Source organism: Neomonachus schauinslandi, chromosome X, assembly GCF_002201575.2.
Source record: "Neomonachus schauinslandi chromosome X, ASM220157v2, whole genome shotgun sequence".
Lineage (NCBI taxonomy): Eukaryota > Metazoa > Chordata > Mammalia > Carnivora > Phocidae > Neomonachus > Neomonachus schauinslandi.
The window spans coordinates 40,792,041-40,816,762 of record NC_058419.1 but is presented as its reverse complement, the minus strand read 5'-3'; the positions used below and the strand labels follow the sequence as shown (position 1 = coordinate 40,816,762).

The 24,722-nt window shown below is 36.9% G+C and overlaps 2 protein-coding genes across 4 annotated transcripts in view; both read left to right on the top strand.

Annotated features, from left to right (window-relative positions):
* RNF128 (ring finger protein 128) overlaps positions 1-5,148 on the top strand; it is a 112,365-nt gene extending 107,217 nt beyond the window's left edge. For 2 of the 3 annotated variants that reach the window (XM_021678145.1, XM_021678140.2), the window contains exon 7: positions 3,727-4,086. In XM_021678145.1, coding sequence (XP_021533820.1) covers positions 3,727-3,860 — 134 coding nt within the window. In that variant the 3' untranslated portion in view covers positions 3,861-4,086. Of the gene's footprint in view, positions 1-3,726 lie in introns of all 3 variants that reach the window. The other variant, XM_021678156.2, reaches the window with a different exon arrangement.
* A 4,987-nt stretch (positions 5,149-10,135) lies between these two features.
* The window catches only part of TBC1D8B (TBC1 domain family member 8B), a 54,175-nt gene continuing 39,588 nt past the window's right edge, over positions 10,136-24,722 (top strand). The window contains exon 1 of the mRNA XM_021678170.1: positions 10,136-10,460. Coding sequence (XP_021533845.1) covers positions 10,331-10,460 — 130 coding nt within the window. The 5' untranslated portion in view covers positions 10,136-10,330. The remainder of the gene's footprint in view (positions 10,461-24,722) is intronic.

Genomic DNA, 24,722 nt, shown 5'->3' with positions numbered 1-24,722 from the left:
TGCACTGAACATGGGAGTGCAGATATCTCTTCAAGATACTGATTTCATTTCCTTTGCATATGTACCCCAAACTGGAATTGCTGGATCATATGGTACTTGTACTTTCAATTTTCTTGAGGAACCTCCATACTATCTTTCATAGTGGCTGTGCCCATTTACATTCCCATGAACAATGTGCACTGGGGATCCCTTTTCACCACATCCTCGCCAACACTTACCTCTTGTCTTTTTGATAGTAGCTATTCTGACAAGTGTGAGGTGATTAGCCCATTGTTTTTGATTTGCATTTCCCTGATGATCAGTGATGTTGATCATCTTTTCATGTACCTGTTGGCCATTTGTATGTATTCTTTGAAAATATATCTGTTCAGTTCCTCTGCCTATTTTTAATTGGATTACTTGTTTTTTTGCTGCTGAGTTGTAGGGGTTTCTTTTATATTTTGTATATTAATCCTTTATCAGATAAGCAAATATTGTCTCCCATTCTGTAGGTTGCCTCTTCATTCTGTTGATTATTTCTTTTGCTGTGCAAAGCTTTTCAGTTTGAGGTAGTCCCACTTGTTGATTTGTGCTTTTGACCTCCTATACAAAAAAATTGTTGCCTAGACCAATGTCAAAGAGCTTTCCCCCTATGTTTTCTTCTAGGAATTCTATGGTTTCAGTCTTACATTTAAGTCCTTAATCCATTTAGAGTTCATTTTTGTGGCTGGTGTAAGATAGGGGTCCATTTTCATTCTACCATATGTGAATATCCAGTTTACCCAACACCACTTACTGAAAAGACTGTCTTTTCCCCATTGAGTGTTCTTGGCTCCCTTGTCAAATATTAGGTGACTGCATGTACATGGGCTTATTTCTGGGCCCTCAATTCTGATCCATTGGTCTATGTGTCTATTTCTATGCCAGTATACTAGTTTTGGTTACGGTAGCTTTGTAATATAATTTGAAATCAGGAAGTATGATGTCTCCAACTTTGTTCTTCTTTCTCAGAATTGCTTTGGCTATCCAGGGTCTTTGTGGTTCCATATAAATTTTAGGATTGTTATTTCTGTGAAAAATGCCATTGGAATTTTAATAGGGAATGCATTGAATCTATAGATGGCCTTGGGGTATATGAACACTTTTTTTTTTAACAGTATTCTTCTAATTCATGAACATAGGATATCTTTCCATTTATTTGTATTTTATTCAATATCATTGGTGTCTTATAGTTTTCAGTACAGATCTTTTACCTCCTTGCTTAAATTTATTCATAAGTATTTTATTGTTTTGATGTCATTATAAATGGAATCACTTTCTTTATTTCTCTTTCAAATATTTCATTGTTAGTGTATAGAAATGTGACTGGTTTTTGTATGTTGATTTTGTGTCCTACAGCTTTACTGAATTCATGCATTCTAATAGTCTTATTGGTGGAGGCTTTTTTTTTTTTTTTTAAAGATTTTTACTTATTTATTTGACAGAGAGAGACACAGCGAGAGAGGGAACACAAGCAGGGGGAGTGGGAGAGGGAGAAGCAGGCTCCCTGCGGAGCAGGGAGCCCGATGCGGGGCTCGATCCCAGGACCCTGGGATCATGACCTGAGCCGAAGGCAGACGCTTAACGACTGAGCCACCCAGGCGCCCCTTATTGGTGGAGTCTTAATCATTTTCTTGATATAAGGTCATGTCATGTAGAAATAATTTTACTTCTTCCTTTCCATTTTGATGCCTTTTATTTCTTTTTCTTGATTAATTGCTCTGGCTATGATTTCTAGTACTATGTTGAATGGAACTGGTGAGAATGAGTACCCTTGTCTTGTTTCTGATTTTAGAGGAAAAGCTTTCAGCTTTTCACTGTTGAGCATGATGTTAGCTGTGGGTTTGTCATAAATGGCCTTTATTATGTTTCGATATATTTCTTCTCCACCCAATTTATTGAAAGGTCCACATTGCATTTAATGGTCATGTCTTTTTCATGTCCAATCTGTGATTGTTCCTTAGTCTTTCATGACGTTGACACTGAAAATTGCTGGTCAGTTATTTTGTAGAATGTCCCTCACTTTGAACTTGTCTACTGTTTCCCAGTGATTAAATTCATTGTCTATTGTGTATTTCTGACAAGAATACCACAGAAGTGATATTGTGCCCTTCTCTGCCTCCTCTCATATAATGAGGCACATGATGTTCATGTCTTAATTACTGATGGTTTTGCTTACTTGGTTAAGATAGTGTCTGCCAAGCTTCTTTTAAAGTTACTGTTTTTCCCTTTGTAATTATTATCTTATAGAGAGACACTTGGATCTATGCAAATGTTCTGTTTCTCATGCTTTTACCCACTAATTTTAGCAATCGATGTTTTTTTCCTTGAAATAATTATTACTGAATTGTGTGCCAAATGGTAATTTTCTATTTCCATCCTTCTTTCTACATTAATTAAGCTTCTATTTTAAGGAAAAGCTATCCTTTCTCTGTTTATTTATTCAATTATTTATATATAATAGTATGGACTTATAGATATTTCTTTTATTCTGTAATTTTATCCTGATTTATTCATTGCTTAGATTGTCCTAGATTTGGTCATTGGGAACTCCCTCAAGGTGGTTTCTGTGTTCTTTCAACATGCTTCGTTATTTTTTTGAGCACTTTCTGGTACCACAAGATGTTCTAAGCCAGGGATTGGCAAACATTTTCTGTCAAGGGTCTGATAGTAAATATTTTAGGCTTTGAAGGCCGTAAGTCTCTGCTGCATTGGGAGGGGGGCATGTTTGACTTACAACCTTTTAAAAATGTGAAAACAACTCTTAGCTATTGATTTGACTTGCAGGTTGTAGTTTGCTGACCCCTAGGTTACAAGGGGTTAATCTTGTACTCTCCTTGCTCTAGCCCTAGAATCATCCATTTCGGGGGAGGGTGGCTTTTTTGGAGAACAGTACTTCAAAACCAGGATCTGGGCACTAGATATGATCATTGCTATGGGAATATCATTGCTATTAGCCCTTTCAGTTAACAAAGCTAGGAAATACGTGTATGTACTCAGAAAAAATACATACACATCTATATACATCTGTCTCTCTATCTGAAAAACAGTGAGCTCAATACTGATACATCTGATTCTAGTTAAACACCACAGAGTTTATTCTAGCCTTCCCCTTTCCTTATTTGTAACTCACAATTTCACTAACAAGTGTCCTTTTTGTTTTTAGCCTTATCGGATATAGTCAAAATACTGTTTTCCCAAGTCACTTAGGTTAAGTTCTTTTCTTCCCCACTGTTTTCAGGATGGTTCTGTATTTCCTCTGTTATAAAACTATGTTCATCTGTTACTGTTTGTACTCCATTTGGGGAACTCCTTCTACCTTCCTGTTTGTTTGTTTTTTAAGTCTGTGTATCTATCTGTGCATATGAAAAAGCATAGGTATATTTTAAAGCACCTAGGTGATTGAAATGTGAAGCCAGGTTTAAGGATGAAAAAGCAGCAGAAGACATAATTTTTGCTTTTAAGGCGGCTATAATCTAGGTAGAAGTAAGCACACATGTGAATAAAAGAAAGAATAATTGTAAATCAGTTTAATAAGGTCATATATGCCTTGTGTAAGACATAGCCTAAGTCATATAATTACTAAAGGAATAGGGAATGAGTATAATGATTGGAGTATGATAGACAAGAAAGGCTTCTTAGATGTGAGTGTTGAATTTTGTCTTAAGAGGGGTTAAATCATCCTAAAATTGCCATTTCTTTTTAAAGATGAAAATCTCCAGCTGGTAAACCATGAGGCAAGTTCCATGGCAGTGGATGTTGTTCCTCATGTTGACAACCCAACCTTTGAAGAAGATGAAACTCCTGATCAAGAGACTGCTGTTCGAGAAATTAAATCATAAAATCTGTGTCAATAGAAAACTTGAAACTTTAGTAATAACAGAACTGCCAATCAGGGCTAGTTTACTATTAATGAACTGGATAAACTTAATTAAATAAGAATGATACTGAAAGTGCTGAGATGACTACTATAATGCTATAGTTAAATTACTTAAAATATTTAATCTATTAACTTTTTTCCACAAACTCATAATGTTTTTCATAGGCAAGTGTCCTCTCGATAGTGATAGCAACATTTTTAAACATTTAAAACTCTCTTCAAGTAGTCATGTTTTTCATTTATAACAATTTTCTTACAAAAACATGTTGCTTTTAAAATGTGGAGTAGCTGTAATCACTTTATTTTATGATAGTATCTTAATTAAAAATACTACTATTTTAGCTTGGGCTATCTGTGTCAGGGTTTTTCTCCAGGTGCTTATATTGATCTGGAATTGTAATGTAAAAAGCAATGCAAACTTAGGCTAGTACTTCATGAAATGTCTCTTTAGGCTACATTAAGTTGATAGAACAAGATTAAAGCAAAGTATTCATTTTAACAATTTCTTGTTTTTAAAAATTAGGCTAAATGTACTTCATGTGAGTGTTGAGCATAGTTTATCAGAGAATATGGACTGGACTGGATTGATTGGTATATTAATGACACCAATTTGACATAAGATTATAGACAAAAAGATTCTTTATAAAAATGCTGTATAACTATTCCTCAAAATTATGGGATTTTCAAAAGCAGAGTATATAAATTATACTATTTGAAAATGATAATGAGTAAGTCACACAAAAATTGGTAATTGATCTTTGTGTATGAATTTGTCTGCAGAAATCATTCTGTAGAAAATGTTTTCCAAACAATGTCAACTTTGAAAATTGAGTTTATATTTTACCTAAATGGGCTAAAATTACATTAGGTAAACAAAAATTCTGTCCATATAGCTATAAATTTTGTGAACACATTTTCTTGGTGTTTGAAAAAGAATTGGGGGGGGGGGAGAATTCCAGGTGCCTTAATATAAAGTTTGAAGCTTTCATCCACCAAAGTAAAATAGAGCTACTTAAAAATGCACTTTATTTGTATTCTGTGTGGCTTATCGTGGTTTTAAAGTTATGTTTCCAGTGCAAATTCCAGCAGAATTTAGGCAAAAGCTGAACAGACATGTATTTTTGTTTGCTAAATGTAGAATGGACAAAACCATTGCATTCTTGTACACTGATTTGAAATGCTGTAAATATTTCCCGATTTGTATTGATTCTCTTTAAATATAAAATGTAAATAAAATATTCCAATAAAAGTTTTTGTCTGGTGTTTAGTCCAGTTAGCCTATACTAACTTTTCATATATGCTTGGATTTTGGAGGAAAAAAATGGTCGATATAAATGGTCATTGATATATTTGATGAATAAAAACTAAAACTTTAGGATATTTATTTATACATTTCATTTCATAAAGAGGAATTGCTGTCATTGTAATATAACTGAACTACCATGAATTATTTTTCAATGTCAGAAAGGTAAATAATGAGCTTGACCACTGATAATATAAGTTTAGAAAAACACATTGATGCCAGTCCATCTTCATACTACCCAAGACATAAAACCATTTTATTACTTTAAAATTTCTTTTACTTCAGCCTTCTCTTTGGCAATATGGTTGCTGGGATGCTGTTAATGGGTTAAGTGCATCTCTTTTGTCAAACATGGGAAGAATAAACATGCTTGGGACACCTCAGAGCCATGATTTTCAAACCAGGGTACACATATGTCTTATGAGGCAATATGCCAGGTGTACGTGTGTGATGCCACACAATAAACTTGACCTATATTCTTATTTCTTGTTTTGTGCGGGAAAAGCCTCAGCTTTTCCATGGCACAGGGTTTGGAATTGCTATTTAGGGTTTTCTAGTACCTTCAGTACCTAATTCTTTAACAAGGCTTTTTGGGGTGGAATTTTATAATTTTTAAAATTGTCAACATCTGTATTGAAGTATAATTAACATACCAAAAAATTGCCCATTATAAATGTACAGTTCCACAATGTTTAGCAAATGTATAGAGTGCAACTGTCACTGCAATCCAGTTTTAGAACATTCTAACTCCATAAAGTTCCCTCGTACCCATTTGCAGTCAATTTCTGCTCCAGTCCCAGACTCAGGCAACCACGAATCTGCTTTCTATCTCTATAGATTTGCTTATTCTGGACATTTTGTATAAATGGAACCATACAGTATGTGTGTGGTCTTCTGTGACTGGTTTCTTCCACTTAGCATAATATTTTCAAGGCTCGTTCATGTTTGAAGCATGCATCAGCACCTACCTCATTCCTTTTCATTGATGAATGATATTCCATTGTATGAATATTCCACATTTGGTTATCCATCAGTTAATGAACGCTTGGATTTTTCCCACTTTTTTCCATTATGGATAATGCTGCTATGAATATGTGCAAGTCTTTGTGTAGATGTATGTTTTCAATTCTCTTCAGCATATACAAAGAGGAATTCCATATCACTTGTGAATTTTCTTCCTTTTTTGAGAACAGATCATTTGAGCAACAGACTTTATATGACTCTCACATAATAATCAAAATATAAACTGATTAACAGTGGCAGGAGAAATATATGTACAAGGAGTCTCCAACTTAAGGAGGGGTTTTCAGAGAGTTCATTTATAGGTTTAGCAGAAGTTAATTTGTATTATCTTACAAATAATAATAATGGTTCCCAGGCATTTAAAGACACAGTTGGAATGCTAGGAACATTCCTTTCCCCCACCCCCATCTAGTTTTTGTTCATTTACTAAGTATTTTAATTAAGCTCTGTAACATCTGGAGAAATTTTATCACCCTAGGCTGTAACAAATAATTGCCTCTTCTGTTCGGAGTGAATTTTAAAAATGTTTTTAAACACTAAAAAATATAAAAATTTATATTTACATACTACATAAGAAATTGATTACAGTGGACACTTCGACCTCCAGAGATTCATTGTCCCCTACCTTAGAGTTAATTTGGTGAAAAGATTGAAAGATACTCCCCACTAGCTTTTTTTCTCCAAAAACATCATGAATGTGAGACACTTGTGGACATACCTAGATTTTGATGGTTAGAGAATAGTATATATAAATAGGGTTTAGCATGGAGAGTGGCAATTTCTCCTTCAATCAATACCCCAGTTCTCAACCACTGCCTTAGAAAAATGTAATGGACATGTCCTGATAGAAACTTTTTTAAAAAGCAATTCAGTCATCTAAAATTCTTTAACAAGGCTTATTTTTAAAAGATGCCTATGTAGGTCTTAATGGAAACATGATTAATCACCCCCAAGTTGTTGTAGAGTTTGATTTTCAAATATCTAATTTGCTTAAATCAATGCACCTAAAATTTTAATGTGCCTACAAATTACCTAGGGATCTTGTTAAAATGCACATTCTGATTCAGTAGGTCTGGAATGGGGTCTGAGATTCTGAGTTTCTAGCACGTTCCTGGGGGACACAGATGTTGCTGGACCAGGGTCCAGATTTTGAGCAGCAAACCTTTAAATGGTTCTCCTCCAGCAGTGCTCTGCCTGTTTTGAATCTTACTGCTTCTAAACCTGCCGCAGGCTGTAAAGCGTCAACTAAGCTTGTAAAATTCCCTTCAAATAAGAATCCAGTAGAATCTTTGACAGCCTCAGCTTTTCCATGGCATAGGGTTTGGAATTGTTATTTAGGGTTTTCTAGTACCTTTTCTTTCTTTTTTTTTTAAGATTTTATTTATTTATTTGAGAGAGGCGGGGGGAGAGCACAGAGGGAGAAGCAGACTCCCCACTGAGCAGAGAGCCTGATGTGGGGCTCGATCCCAGGACCCTGAGATCTTGACCGGAGCCAAAGGCAGACGCTTAACTGACTGAGCCACCCAGGCACATAGGTGTTTCAGGCTATGATTTAGAAGCCTGAATCAGCTGAAAGATTGACTGCTAGATAAATGAGGTATTATCTCTGCATGGTATAACATTATGTCCATAAATATGTGGCTTGGATAAATCAGAAAACAAGAATGGAAGCAGACAGATGAGGTGAGATGCTATTAGAGTGTAGGCAGAAAGTGATGTGAGGCTAATCTGAAGTAGTAATAGATGAGTGTGTGTGTGTGTGTGTGTGTGGCAATGAAGGTGGTGAGAGTAAGAAATTCAAGATTATTCCAAGGTTCTTAGCTTGATCATCTTGGTAAACAGTGGTGTTCTGAACTATGAGAACCTAGAAGGATAAACAACTTTGGGCAGGGGAAATATTGGAGAATTAAGTTTGGCTTTGGACACGTATTTGAGGTATCTACAAACCATATGCATAGGTAGTATAGTGTCATGTTTTGTAGTCAGACAGATCTAGGTTCAAACCCCAACTCCGCTACTTATTTAGCTATGTGATCTTAGGCAAGTTATTTAACTTCTGAGACTCCTGTTCATCTATAAAGTAAGGATGTAAAAATGTGCAAGTTTATTAATAAAGATTAAATCAATATTATACAGAAGAACTATCCAGTTCTGGACAGCCCTTGTCACAGTTGTAACCATTAAGGATATTGCGAAAGAATGTGGTTTGATGAGGAAAAAAATTAAAAGGAGAAGGAAAGGTAAAAGGGGCACCTTACATCTCTCTGCTACATTTACCAATCTTTTACCAGGAACATGAGAAATTCTCTTCCTTAGTATATATCCAAATTGGGATGACTTTCCCCAAAGATACATTGCAGTTTGGGCTCTGGGAAGATTGCCTCTTCCCATCTTCTCCAGAAAGCTGCCTTGGGACTATTTACCACCTTTTCGCAGTAGAGAATCCCAAATTGACCCTTTTCTCATCCCCAAGAAAAAAAATCTCTACTTGTAGCACACACCTGCCTCCCTTGAGCTGGCCCACATCTTGCCAGGTATAAGCCAGAGACACTCCTCCAAGGCACGGTTCTTTGGCTCCTGGTTGTGCCCCCCCCCATTTTTTTTTTTTTTTTTTTTAGCGAAATGGCCTGAGGCTTTATTCTCAAAAGAACATACCAAGAGCTCCTTTTTTTTTTTTTTGTACATTGCCCCCCAACTCTGTCTTCTTGAACAAAACCGTTTTTGCGTTCAGTGCACTCTTTATTTATTTATTTTTTTTAAAGATTTTATTTATTTGACAGAGAGGGAACACAAGCAGGGGGAGTGGGAGAGGGAGAAGCAGGCTTCCCGCGGAGCAGGGAGCCCGATGCGGGGATGGATCCCAGGACCCCGGGATCATGACCTGAGCCTAAGGCAGACGCTTAACGACTGAGCCACCCAGGCGCCCCCAGTGCACTCGTTAATTCTGGCAGTCTCAGTTATCGAAATAAATAAAAACATCCCTCAAATAAGTCCTCAATGCGAGGTCATACAAATCACTGACCTCATTCACCTTAGTGTTTAAGCAGATGCCAAGGGTACAAAGAGGTGAAGACCACCCTGAAAGGGATTTTTTTTCCTTAAAGGGGTTAATAAAAGGGAAAAAAATGCTCATAAATTGTTTAGATCCTGAAAAGGAAAGTCGGAGAAGACATTTTCTGTGGCTGATTGCAATAGTTAAATAAACAGATTGGGGTGGCAGTGGCGGGAGGGAGGCGCCCATGGCGTGAAGAAAATCCTGTGGCTTCTGGAGATTTTATAGTCTTCCTGTATGGGCAGAAAGAAACTTAATCTAAGAAGATTTTGAATTAGACAAGGAATTGTATCAGACGCCACTTACCGCGTGACCTTGGGTAAGTCACCTCACCCGTCTGTGCTCTTGTTTATTTATGTGCAAAGGGTAAGTCACCTCACCTGTCTGTGCTCTTGTTTATTTATGTGCAAAGTGGGAAATAATATCCACTTCGCAAGACCTCTGTGAGAATTACGTGAGATAATGTATATGAAATCGCTTTAGTACAAAGTTAAGAGCTCATTAAATGTCAGTGCTGCTACTGCCGCTTCCCAGAATGGGCCGTTCGTTACTCCAAAATTCCAGAAACTTTGTTTTCTACAGTTTACCACCGTCGGCTGTAAACGGATGAGAAGAAACAATACATTTATACCTGGGGCTCACTTATTTGAACAAAAAACCGCTTTAAACTTTAAATAGGCAAAATACACTTAAGTGGTGGCGGGACGCGCTTTGAGAGCACCCCCACCCGGTTCTCATCCCAGTGCATTGTGGAAATTGTAGTCCCGGCTCCTGTTGTTTGAGCACAGAAAAGCGAGTAGGAAACTACAACTCCCAGGAGGCAAAGAAGCGGGACTATTTCCCAGTCGGGCGGTAGAGCTGTAGGAGGGAATTGGCAATCTCGCTGCCTACGTGGGAGAGAAGGGAGGGTTGGGGGAAGTGTGGAAAACCTGAACCCAAGCCGCTGCTGCCTGAGGAAGATTTGGTGGGAGGAGAAGTAGAGGGAAATAGACGGGTGGAGGGGGAGGTGAGGAGGGCATCTGGGTCACTGCTGCCGGGCGGCACAAAGTTCGCGATGTGGCTGAAGCCTGAGGAAGTGCTCCTGAAAAATGCGCTGAAGCTGTGGCTGATGGAAAGGTCCAACGACTACTTCGTGCTGCAGCGGCGTCGGGGCTACGGTGAGGAAGGCGGAGGGGGTCTTACAGGTAAGCTGCGGCCACCCGCACCCACCTCGGGGCCGTGCTCGCTGCCACTTAAAAGGCGGTGAGGGTAAACAGTTACTCGTCGCCACCCGCCGCTCGATTCTAAACCCCCGGCGGAGGGGCTGGGGTTCTTCTCCCGCCACCACATTTCCGTTGCCCTCCCTGAGTCCTGAGAATGCCTCACCGGGCGAGCAGCTGCTCTTTGGGTGGGAGGAGGAAAGGTCGGAGGGGTCCTTTCTGAGGCGGAGGAACAATCAGAGGCAGAGGAGGGGTTCTTAGGCAAAGTACCTGCCCGGTCCCTTCCCACGGGGGCGGGGGCTGATGACGAGTGTTAGTCCTCGACAGGTAGCTTTGAGGCTGGTGACAGGGGCTAGTTCGCAGTTGTGGACTTAACTTTTTTCACAAAATCCCCTATCGATAATCACCATCCTGGGGAGTGCGGCGTGTGTGTGTGTGTGTGTGTGTGTGTGTGTGTGTGTGTGTGTGGGCGGGGAGGATGGTGAGTAGAAAGGGAGGAGCCCCAGTCACATCCTGAGGGATGGGCTTCAAATGAGAGATTAGGAAGCGGGGTGGGGGGAGCGGATCGGAGTAGGGGGAGGGCGAGGGATAGGTCTCAGAATTGCTGACCTCTCCCAATTTAGCATCTTTTACTTTGTCACCCCGTTTTCAGTCCTTGGGATCTTATTTCAGAGTAACCGTCGTAATTCGTTTCCCTCTCGAGGGTTTGGCGCTGCCCTTTCAAAGCCATGATTGTTAGCAAACCCGTGAAACAAATGAAGTTTAACTCTGGCCGCCTGATCCATCCTACCTTCAGTGATTTGATTTGCAAATCCAAAACTGTTCCTTGGTCAAGTGTTGAAAGCCTCCGGAGAATTTTGAGACCTCCCGTCTGGGGTGGGGGCATTCAAACTTTTGGACACTGGGGAACGCAGGGCTCTTTTTCGTGACAATTTGCAGTTTGGTATGGTGGCCTTGAAGTGGTGGGCCAGACAGACTTCATTTAGGCAGCGTGATGTAGCGGGAAGAGGGAAGAATACAAAAACCTGCGTTTTAGTCCTACCCTCATCTCTTGTTGAATGGCATTCGACAAATTCTTTAGCTTATTCAACCATAAACGCCTGCTGTGTGCCACATGGAATGCTAGTGTACAAAGACAATTAAGATTCACTTCCCCGCCTTTGAATTAATTGCTCATAACCTGGGTAAGCGGGGAGAGGATGGGGTTGGGGGGAAGTAACCAGTAAACCAGGCAAATTATAATTATAACCAGTAACTAGTAAATCAGGCAAAGTAGAATTAGAACCAAATAACTGAAAGGTTGTGTAAAGATTCATGGAGGAGATGGCATGGCTTTTCCTCTTCTGTGAAATGGTATCTACCTCACAGAGTTGAGAGGATAAAATGAAAGGTAGTAGGTGCTAAATCAATGTATGTTGTTAAGTTGCTGATAAATGTGTGCTGCTCTTTCCTTTTTTTCAAGCACCGCCCCCCCCCCCCCGGGGGGGGATAATTCTGAGGTTCTGCAGGACTTTTTTTTTTTTTTAATTTTGCAAGACCTCTTCATCTCATCCAGCTTCTGAAAAGGTCCTCTTGAAAATATGGCAACAAAAATTGCCTCATTAAACTTCACATTTTGTCATTTTCTGATTTTTAAAAATTACAAGTGTTATTTTACAGAGGAGCCTTTCCATTTAATAGATGCATATATTTTCCAGATTAACATTTGAGAATCAGTCTTGATAAATACCAAGTGACATAATTTACCCTCTTTAGTCCATGGAGAACAGGTCAGAGTATATTTAAAGTAGATCTTATAGCCCTGTGTTACAGCATAATATTTTGGTTCCCCATTTTATTTGACCAGAATTTTTATGGTGCTCTTGTCCACATTACCAAAGAAGTATATTTCACTTTGTACAACTGTGTTCCTGGAAAATAATAGGTAAATCAGATTCTTGAGAATCAGATCCGTGTAATGTAGTATAAAATAGTTTTTCACTTCTTGCAAATTTCCTTTAAATAATCATTCCTTGTTTTGTTTTTAGTTTTTCATTTGACATATTTTCTTAAAACATGGACCAATTTCACCCGTTTCTCTATTCCACCCACTCCCATGTACTCTTCAAACGCATATCTGTAGAACAAGAGATTTGTCTGCAGAAATAAACCAAGATTTCTATCATACATGTATGTTGAGAATAGCCATAACCCCATATTGTGGTCAGTGTGTCTGCATGATCGTTTTACCTGTGGTATGTTCAAAATGCTTGAAATTTCCACATGAGTGCTGCCACTATATTACATGTAAATTAAGCAAAATGGGTCAGAAAGGAGCAGAGGTGTTTTTAAGCTTTGTTTGGTTCTTTTTGGTCCAGAGGAAAAGTGTGTGCTGAGTTTCATAACTGCTCAGTTACTGTATTCTGACTTAAATTTGTGAAGCCAAGAGCTTTGCTATGCTTTACTGCAAATCCACATTTGGATTAGCTCTCACAGGAGTTTGGGTGCCAGCATAAGCTTGCCTTTGTCCATTTTGTTTGCTGAAATCCAATGTTATGTGCTACCCCTTTAAATGATTCCTTTATACATTTTGTTTAATGAAGAAGAGATAATAACCTCCTAGAAATGTTAATAGTTCTACTTTCTTTAAGATTTTATTCCTTTGCCATGTGATAATTGGCAATAACCACCAGCAATGTAATGACTTGAGCTGTGGACTTGAAGTTAGTTGACTCTATTTTTTTTTCTAATAATGGAATTGGGGCAACAGAGAACCCTAGGGTGGTTATAACAGGAGACTAATTTGTAAGTTAGAATTCCGAGGTCTTTTCTAAATTTCTGAAACACATCTAAGGGATATCTTGTAGATTACCTATCATTTGCCTAATTTATCTTACTTAATTGTCCTGGTTCACAGCAGGGTAAGATATCTTGTGGATATTTTTGTTATACGTAAAGGTTATTTTATAGATAAAGTAATTTTCTTTCATTTAGAGAAGTAATTCACCCTTCTGGATTTTTGCATTACCTTACATGATCATCCTGGCTGATAAAGGTAATGACTTTCCTGTGGCATCTAAATTTAGCACCTGGCTTTATGTAATTGAAAATAATTTATGCATATTTGGCTTATTAAGCACAAATCAACAATTTGCTCTGCTTGGTAGATTGGAGCTACTAAATGAGTGGAATTATGGGGCTACATTCTGGTGTTTAGGACTTAGGAAGACCTGACTATCAATGAGGAAGCTTTAATTAGATTATTTGTTGAGACTATTTTATTCTTGAATATTCCATATCTGAAAAGTGTAAGCAGGTTCTTGTGTGTTAGATTGACAATCTCCCTCAGTAGACCTTCTTTGGGGGTTGTAGAACAAGACTAAAAAGTAAAATTTATTAAAATGGAGAAGTTTTAGACATTCTGTTTTCTTATCTCCTCTTTCATCTTGGCACCATTATTTTGAAATTAAATCATATGTAAAAACTAGAACATAATAACGTTTTAAATGAGCTTTCCATTTCAAAATGTTTTATGATATTTATATAAACTTAACAAATCACCGTGTAAATGATTCGTCATAATTATACACATACATAATAAACAATAAAGTAGCCTTTTAAAGAATTTCTTAATGACCGTCCCTCAAAAATATAAGGCTTTCTCTCTTTTTTCCCCGCTCCCAACTCAAGGAGCCCAACTCTGAAAATGTTCTCATTTTTTTCTTAGCAAAATATGCCTGCATTCCATGTTCACAAAGGAACTCTCTGATAAAATTTTTGTCTTCCCAGGTACCTTATTATTGGGACTGGAGTACCAGTGGCCATGACATTACATTTTAGATAAGGAAATATCAAATCCCCCCCTACACACACTGTAAATTAATAAATATCATTTTGACTTATTGAAGAGAAAATCCCATAGGACAAACCTCGGGAGGACAAATCACACTGTGTGCTTCCCTCTTTTACTCCCTCTTTGGAACATTTTGATCCATGTGAAATCAAGTAAAAAATTACAGTTGACCCTTGAACAATGTGGAGGTTAGGCATACCAGTCCTCACCATCCCCACCCTGCCATGTGCAGTCACAAATCCACATATAAATTTTGACTCTTCCAAAATTTAACTACTCACACCCTACCATTGAGGGAAGCCTTACCAATAACATAAAGAGTCAATTAGCACGTATCTTGTGTATTATATACTGTATTCTTACAATAAAGTAAACTAGAGAAAAGAGAGTGTTATTAAAGAAATCATAAGAAAGAATAAATACATTTATATTACTGCACTGTATGTGTGGGAAAAAATCCACGTATAAGTGGACCTGCACAGTTCAAGCCCATGTTATTCAAGGGTCAAGTGTACTTTATTATTTTTTTTTCAAGTGTACTTTAAAGATGGCTAAAATTAACAACATAGGAAGCAACAGATATTGTCGAGGATGTGGAGAAAGGGGAACCCGTTTGTGCTGTTGATGGGAATGCAAACTGGTGCAGCCACTCTGGAAAACAGTGTGGAGGTTCCTCAAAAAGTTAAAACTACCCTAATATCCAGCAGTTGCACTACTAGGTATTTACCCAAAGGATACAAAAATACTGATTCAGAGGGGCACATGCACCCTGATGTCTATAGCAGCATTATCAACAGTAGCCAAATAATGGAAAGAGCCCAAATGTCCACCATCAGCTGATGAATGGATGAAGAAGTTGTGACGTGTGTGTGTGTGTGTGTGTGTGTAAAATGGAATATGACTCAGCCGTAAAAAGAATGAAATTTTGCCATTGCAGTGATGTGGATGGAGCTAGAGAGTATTACGCTAAGCAAAATAAGTCAGTCCGAGAAAGACAAATACCATATGATTTCACTCATACGTGGAATTTAAGAAACAAAACAGATGAACATAGGGAAATAAAAGAGAGAGGCAAACACAAGAAACAGACACTTAACTATAGAGAACTAACTAAGGGTTGCTGGAGGGGAGGTGAGCAGGGGTGTGGGTTAAATGGGTGATGGATATTAAGGAGGGCACTTGTTGTGATAAGCACTGGGTGTTGTATGTAAGTAATGAATCACTGAATTCTACACCTGAAACTAATATTGCACTGTATCTTAACTAGCTGAAATTTAAGTGAAAACTTGAAACTACAAAAAATAAAATAAAGTAAAAAAAATAAAGATCTTTTTAAAATAATTACCTAATTCCAGTATAATTAACATACAGTGTTATATTAGTTTTAGGTGTACAGTATAGTGATTCAACAATTCTATACATTACTCAGTGCTTATCACAATAAGTGTACTCTTAATCCCTTTATCTGTTTCACACATCCCCCATCCACCTCCCCTCTGGCAGTCACCAATTCTGTATATTTAAGAGTCTGTTTTTTGTTCATCTCTTTGTTAATTTATTCATTTGTTTTGTTTCTTAAATTCCACGTATGAGTGAAATTATATGGTATTTGTCTTTATCTGACTTGCTTCACTTAACATACCCTTTAGATCCATCTATGTTGTTTTGAATGAGAAAGGACAGCTTCATTGGTGGTCTAATGACTTGAAAGATGATCATTGTCACCACTTTTTCTTGGTAGTAGTGGAAGGATTATTGACTGCATACCTATAAGCCTCAGGAGTTTTTTTAGATACCTGTTGATAACACTGTTCTCTCTTCCTTTCCCCTCCCTTGCTTGTTGCTGGGGTCTTTCTTTCCTTAAGCATACAGGAAACCACTACTCCACTTCACCTTAGGATCATGAATCTTCAATCCTCAAGAGTTAAGTTAAAATAATAATAATGATGTGGATTGTATAGAGAGGGGTTTTTTGGCTAAGATATTGGAAATTTATAATGTAAGTAGGAAACTAATATTTGCTATCAAGTGGATTTCATTCTAATAAAAAAAAGACTAAATAAAAAAAAACTGATGATATTGACCAACTTTCATTTTTCCAAACCTCTTATAAAGCTGACCTTTCTCATTCAAAGAGATCCTTAAAAGGAACTTTTTACTTGATTTCACATGGATCAAAATGTTCCAGGGAAGGAACAGAGCACAGTATAATTTCCCCTCCCGGGGGTTACCCTATGGGATTCTCTTTTTAATAAGTCAGCTACAAGCCAACATCCATAAATACATCAATACACCACTGAGTTCATTGATTGCGCTTGCCTCATTAACCCTACTACCTTTGTCTGCCCTGATTCTTTAATATTTTTATGTCTCTATTCAGCTGTAATTGTTTTATAAAGGCTTTGTTTCCTCATCTATAAAATGGAAACAAAACTTGTCTTCCCGACCTCATGACATTGTTCTGAGAGTCAAATGAGTTTTAAAACTTGTGAGCAGCTATATAAACATCTGATATTCATTTATCTAGTAATGGAGTGCCATTTTCTGTAGGGCCTAAGGAGCATCTATATTTATACCATTTTCCATAGTAATTACTTTTCCCATGTTGTATACAGAAATTGATTTGGAGTAGTAACATTGAATATGTCCAATCTGCAATGATTCCACTACAAAAGTAAAACACTGATAGTTATTCAATAATTTTGGTATGATTGTGATTATGCATTTATGATTTATAACCAGAATAATATACAAGTATTTGAATAAAATACCACAGCAGCATTTCATTTTGATCTATGATTGCCCAAAACCTGGGAGTTCCCCAACAGCACTTCTACAGATAAAAGCATCTCTTCTGCAGATAAAAGCATCACTTGTCTTACTGAGTGATACTGAAGAATACGTACAACTTTAGTCACATTAGTTATATTTTTCAAAACATGATACTTGAAGTAGAAATGATTCAGCTGGTGAAAACCCATGCTTCTCGTGGACTATGAATGTAAAGTAAGCTAAAAACTAATAATAAAATAAATGGCTCTATAATGTTTACCCTGTTGGAGTACAGCTATGACATGTATTTTATATTACCTTTACGTTAGAAAATCTGCCCAATTTTCCACCTTTTGCTGCTGCTATATAAGCACAAAAGATAAGAATAAATTCTGTATGTGGTTTTAGAGGATACATCCATTTAACAGATACTTACCAAGTGCTTTCTAAAAACCAAGCACTGTTTTAGGTGCTGGAGATAACAGCAAGTGAGCAAAACTAAATCCTTATTCTCATGGGCTAACATTCTAGTTGAGGGAGGCAAATAAACAAGTACTACATGGCTGGTGGTGATAAGCCATATGAAGAAATATAAAGTAAGGTATAGTGATAGGGGAGGAGGTTGGTATTTTAGATAAATTTGGTCTAGGAAGGCCTCTTTAAGGTGACATATGAGCAGAGACCAGAGGGACTAGAGCATATGAAGCCAAGCGGATATTTGGAGGCAGAGTGAATATATATAATTCTTTCTAGGAATTTTGCTATGAAGAGGAACAGAGAAATGGGGTAGTAGCTGGTTTCTGTCCTGGGTATTGGGTATACAGTAGTGAATAAAACAGAAATAGTTCCTACCCTTACAGAGTTCATAATTTAGTGGGACAGACATAATAAACAACTAAGCAAGCAAATATATAATTACTGAGGTAGTCAGTAATGGTATCTCCCTGATTTTGGTGATTTACAGTCATGAATGAGGGGTATTTGAAACCCCCAAACAATTTTCCAAGGCCAGTTCTGGTGTGAAGTATGCTTATCAGATGTCCTGTTAAATGATACAAAGATTCCTAAAAGCAGTGATTAATAACAATAGGTGGTATTCTGGTGGCAGAATTCCAATGTGACATCTGAGGAGCATCTTGTCAAAAAGCAGTTTGTATTGTTTTTGAATTAAATCAGCCAAGTATGAAAACTAATAATATCTGGGATGTGGTTTGATAGAAATGAGGAGGACATTCTAAGCAGGACAAATAATATGATAGTATAAAATCAAAAGATGGCAGTCACTGGGGACACAGCAAATATTCCAGATTCATTTCTTTGCAGTTGGAAATATGAGACTCAAGATATAATGCCCTTAGCAACTAGAAAAGGTTGTTGAAAAGGAATGCCCTCATCTATAGAATAGGAAAACCTGATAGAGAATTAAAGGTACTTGAGAATTAAACCTTGTGTTTTTTGTCTCCACTGTTCTTTCAACTCCAGTCCAGATGGTCTTGGTTTTTTTTTCTCCCTTACTCCAGTATAAAGAAGTGAAGTTTTAAAACAATCACATTTGTTGATTTTTTATCATTGTATTAGTTGTCCTCTCGTTTTATACTAACGAAGATTATGGTCAGCTTTAGGTCTTCTAAATAATGTTTTTAAAGTGCTGTATCATTTGTATATCTAGTTTTCAAGTAAATGTCTTTAAAAGAATGCAGGGAGAGGAAAAACAGGACAAAGAAGAGTTATTTTTATTAACTGTTTTCCAAAGCTCTTAGTGTGAAGTTGGCAGCTTTCAAAATGCCAACTGTGGCTATTGGATTATTCTAAAATAAGCATTCACAGTCCTGTTTTAAGGGCTTAGATCTGGTAGCAAAAGCAATAGAATCAAGAATACCCACAACCTCTGAGAACACTACTTTCTCCTATTTGAATGTATTTTCTACTAAGTGTGTTGGCAGTTTACTAATTAGTTTGTTCATTAACATTTAATGAAGTTGAGATTATAAAAAATTCAGTAAAGGTGTACTTTTTTGACTTTGTAAACATGACAATTTATGACAAGATACAGAACCTACTATAAAGTTCTAGCAGTCATTTCTATGGCCAAAATTTATAATCAAACATTTTACTCACATGGAAATAAATCTTATTTGTAATTAAGAAGTTCATTTAAATGACTCCTCTGCAGCTAGAGCAGTGTTGCCTTACACAGTGCCCTCAGTCTAGTTTACAAGCCGAAAGAGACACTTGTCAAACTAAAGTGTGCAAAATTAGTACATTGATAATGAGTACCATCTTCAAGCTGTTTTTTTTTTTTAAAGATTTATTTATTTATTTGAGAGAGCGAGAATGAGAGAGAGTACATGAGAGGGGGGAGGGTTAGAGGGAGAAGCAGGCTCCTCGCCATCAGGGACCCCGATGCGGGACTCGATCCAGGGACTCCAGGACCATGACCTGAGCCAAAGGCAGTCGCTTAACCAACTGAGCCACCCAGGCGCCCAGCTGTGGCTGTTTTAACAGCCTCTCCAACACTCAGCCCTTGGGGTCCTACCTGTTTGTCATTATTATTGACCTAATACAAAAAAGAAATGTTTGGGGCTCCTGGGTGGCTTATTTGGTCCAGTGGCCAGCTCTTGATTTCAGCTCAGGTCATGATATTGGGGTCCTGAGATTGAGCCCCCATGTCCCGCTCCATGCTTAGCAGGGAGTCGGCTTCAGGATTCTCTCTCCCTCTGCCCCTCCCCCGGCTTGCTCGCGCTCGCTCTCTCTCTCTCTCTCGAAAATAAATCTTTTAAAAAATTTTATATGCAACTAATGAATTGTTGAGCACTACATCAAAAACTAATGATGTACTATATGTTGGTTAACTGAACATAATAAAAAATAAATTAAAAATTTTTAAATAATTTAAAAGAATAAAAATTTTATCAAATTTGCAAGTGTCTAAAAATTGAAAGGGACGATTAACACCATAGATCAGTTATCTCAACACTGGCTGCATATTATGTTCAACTGAGAACCTTTTAAAACAAAGTAAATGACTCTAGGAGGGATGGATGACAGAAGATTGATGAAATGTTCATAATTACTGAAGTTAGGTGATGGTCACATAGAAGTGTCAATATATTATTTTCTCTTTTTTTTTTACATTTGAAAAATTTTATAATACAAAGTTAAGGGAAAAAATAGAATACCCAGGCCATATCCCAGATAAATTAGAATCTCTGGGCTTTAGTAGTTTCAAAAACTCCAAATGATTCAAATTTGAAGTTTCAGTTGAGAACCACTGTCATAGAAAATAAAATCAAGATTCAGAAAGATCTGAACAAGTTAGAATGCTCAGTTGACATCAGTGGAATAAAATTTAACATGGATAAATGTAAACTGCATTTAGGGGGTTTTTGTTGTTGTTGTTTTAATCAGCTGTACAGGACAGAGAATACCTAGGTTGGTGCTTGTACTTGTGAAATAGATCAAAGTAGATTAGTCAATCACAAGTTTAATATAATATGATGTAGTGGCTTAAAAAGCTAGTATGATCTTAGACTGCATTAATATAACCTTGGAGCCCACAATATAAAAAACCTGCATTTATTCAGACCATATCTGGCATTCAGGTTTGAATGGCACATTTTATAAGAGACTTTGACAAATAGGTACGTTAAGAGAATGCTAGAAGAAAAATCTCATACAACAAACAACTGAAAGAACTAGGAGTATTTTAAGCTAGGAGAAGAGAAGAATAAGCAAGGGGAGACAAGATACTTATAAGATAATCATAATATTTGAAGACCCATTGTGTTGAATAGAGAATATGTTTTGCATGGTCCCAAATGCTACAAGGAAATAGCATTTCATTTATTCTGAGAAAGACCTTTTTCTTTTTTAAAAAGTGTGTAAGAAGTAGCTTTATTTTTTATCTTAAAAAGGTAAAAAATGTTCATTGTAAAAGTTTCCAAAAATACGTATAAGCATTGAAAAAAAAATAGTGATCACCCATCATCCTGCTGCCCAGAGATAACCACTGTAACTAGGATCACCTACCTTATTTGTGGGGCCCAGTGCAAAATGAAAATTCAGAGCTCTTTGTTCAAAAATTAAGAAATTTCAAGACAGTGACAGCAGAGAATTAAACTAAGCAGGGGCCCTTCTGAGCATGGGGCCCTTTGGACAGGTCACAAGCCCTTGAAGCTAGCCTTGACTATAACATTTGGATATATAAATCCTTTCATATTTTAGAAAGGACTTTCCAGTTTTTTTATTGTGTTTAGTTAGCCAGCATATAGTACATCATAAGTTTTTGATGTAGTGTTCAAGGACTTTCCAGTTGTTAGAAAGTCCCACCGAAGCAATAGTCTACCTTGGGAAAAGTAGGAATATATAGGAATATAAAGGAATAAGCCAGGCTTTTTATCAGAAATACTATAGAGTGAATATGCTAGAGGTTGGACTACATGACCTGTTAGGATATTTTTCAGCTCAATTTTTCAGCTTTATCTCTATCCAGCAAAAAAGAATTGGTTCATGAGCAATAATCATTACCTGCAAATAGCCTATTTTTAAAAAAATGGTAGGGTGCCTGGGTGGCTCAGTTGGTTAAGCGACTCCCTTCGGCTCAGGTCATGATCCCGGAGTCCTGGGATCGAGTCCCACATCAGGCTTCCAGCTCAGCAGGAAGTCTGCTTCTCCCTCTGACCCCTCTCATGCTGTTTCTCTCTCTCTCTCAAATAAATAAATAAATAAATAAAATATTTTAAAAAAAAAAAAGAAAAAAAATGGTAGAACCTTGCTTTTTTGTTATCTTCCTATGCCATTTAATAAAAAGTATTGTGATGGTGTATATCCTTAAGAAGTTTGGTGTTATTTGTATGGCTGGATGCTACCAAAACCCCATAGACATTACCAGGATCTAGAGCTTTGGTACCTTACTCAATATAGACATTCAAAGGATGATTTGAACTTCTTTATAATTTTAAATCTCTTGTTCTGTCATGTAGCTATTCTCTCAGTGTCTATTCTCTTCCCAATTTACTATAGCTATAGAAATTCCCATGTGTAGGCTGATTGATAACCTTGGATGTTCAGGCTGTCAGATAATAAACCTCTGTGAACATAGAAAAGCAACCCAAAGTTATCTGCTTGTTTTCTTGTACTTTTACAACCCAGACATTGGCACATATTAATTCCTGATTGACTTGCAAGGACTTGATGATGATTATAGCTTAATGAGCTAGAAGAGTTCCCCAAGTGACTGGAAATGTATTCTAGTGCTAGCTTCCAAATTATTTGTCGTATAGCTTTATACTAACTGGCGGATTTAATGTACTTATAAAAACTGAACCATTTCCTTTCTACATAGTGTAAGGCACTTATAATCTTGTGAACACATTTCTGCTGCTGCTGCTGCAAAAAATGGCCTTTCTTGTCAGTGATTTTGACTGCTTTATCCTCAGTCTCACAACTTTCTATCAGAGAACTAATTTTTATTATGTTACTCAGGAATGATTATCTGTGGCCTCTCCTTCCTTTTCTGCCTCCTTACACATCCACTCTCCCACCATTTTTTTTCAGCTGAGCCATACTTTTTTTTTTTTTTTTTTTTTACCATTTTGCTCTTTCTCCTGTTCTAATATTACTTTTTCTAATGTATGTACATAAGGAAATAGAATTTAAGCTAGTTTTATTTAAAATGTGGTAAAGGCAGGAGCGCCTGGGTGCCTCAGTGGGTGAAGCGTCTGCTTTTGGCTGAGGTCATGATCTCAGGGTCCTGGGATCCAGCCCCAATGGGGCTCCCGGCTCAGTGGGGAGTCTGCTTCTCCCTCTCCCTCTGACCCTCCCCCTGCTCCTGCTCTCTCTTTCTCTTACACTCTCTCTCACAAAAATAAATAAATAAAATCTTAAAAAATAATAAAATAAAGTGTGGTAAAGGCAAAATAAATGATTTTCCTTATAAATTTGACAATACTTTTTTGAAATTTTTAGAATTTAAGTTCTTAGAAGGCAAATTTAGCAGCTAAAACAGTGCTGTTTAATAAATGCTTTTATTTAAAGTTATAATTCCTTTATTTTGACAATGTTGTCAAGTTGTTATATGTATGTTTAAATACACAGACATTCATGCCCTTGATTTTGTTTTTCAACTTGAAGAGAGTTACCTCTTTTGGTTCTTTTACTTCTCTTTTATCTTTCTTCTGAATATTTTCACTTTCTGGTCTTCAAACTGAGAACATTCTCCTTTTTTTCCATTTCCTGAATAATTTCAATCACATTGCTATGAAGAGGCTATCTGCAATGTTTAGCTCCTATTTTTCTTTATCCTTGATCTCTTAGCCAAATCCAATTTCTCACAGTACCTTTTTCATGCTGGAAGTGATAGAATTATTTTTTTCTTTTATCTCCAAACCCTCCAGGAATTCCATCATTATTAGTTGAAATATAATCACTTCCTCTCTCCTCCTCATTCCCATTCTCTCTTCCCCAGTGCCTCCTCTTTCATAATATTGTCTGGATTTTCTTATTTCTATTTCTTGAATTCTTCCATTCATACCAGATTTTTTTTTTCATATCAGATCAGTTTTTTTCTCTGTAATCTGTACATGTTGCCATTGCCAAAATCTTCCTTGATACTTTACCTCCACTATCAAAACCCTCTGTCAGGTTGCTAATTGATATTATATAATGCTGCATTTGTGACCCCTGTTCTTATTTTTTATTGATTCTTACATTTACTCTCTTACCCTTTCCTTTCAGCTGAGCCAAATTTCTCTTTATATCTCTATTCTACCGCCTAATCTTCTAATTTACCTCCCTCAATGCTCATAATAACTTCCTATCACACATCTGCCAACCTACCTATATTCTCATTCAAAGCTTGCTTGTAATCTTAACTCCTTTTAAGTGAGTAAAGAAAGGAAATAGCCAAAATCCTACTTTGTAATTGGTTTAAATTTTTTCTCAAATCTGTATGCTAAAGAAAAATACCTTATAAAACAACACCAACACTCAACCAATCAAAGCTTCCAGAAAAGGAAGGCAGTTTTATATATTTCAGTCATCTCATTGAAATTTTGCTCCTGTTGTGCCCAGCAACATGTTGAAAGTTAGGGGGGATACAAACCCAGAAGTAGAAGACATGATTATTGTCTTCCGAGAGCTAATATTCTAGGTAAGGAGACAATACATGAAGCATTTAGAAGGTAGCTATAATAACTAGCCTAATAATCAAAATGCTAGCTAGCTTGTATTGTACAGACTTTAAGTGTCCAAAGTAATCAGGGAAAAGAGAAAGCATTATTACTTGGGGTTGCTAGTAAAGATTTTATGTGGGAAGTGGGTCTTGAGGAAAATGTAGAATTTGGATTCGCGGACTGAGCTAGAAGACTTGCATTAACATGCATAGGTAAAAAGAGAATTGCTTAGCAAAGACTCTAACAGAGGAATTAGTTGATTGTTAAAGCAGCAAACTTTATTCTAGGGAGGAGTAGGAAATATAATCAGATAATTACATTGGAACTAATTGATCAAAAGCCTTGAATTCAAATTGAGGAATTAATTTTTGTTAAAAAGAAAATCCCCTTCCTATACATTTTAGTTAATCAACGTTTTATCTTGTTTAAATATCCAAGATTTGTTAACATTGAGTGCTTTATTATATGGTA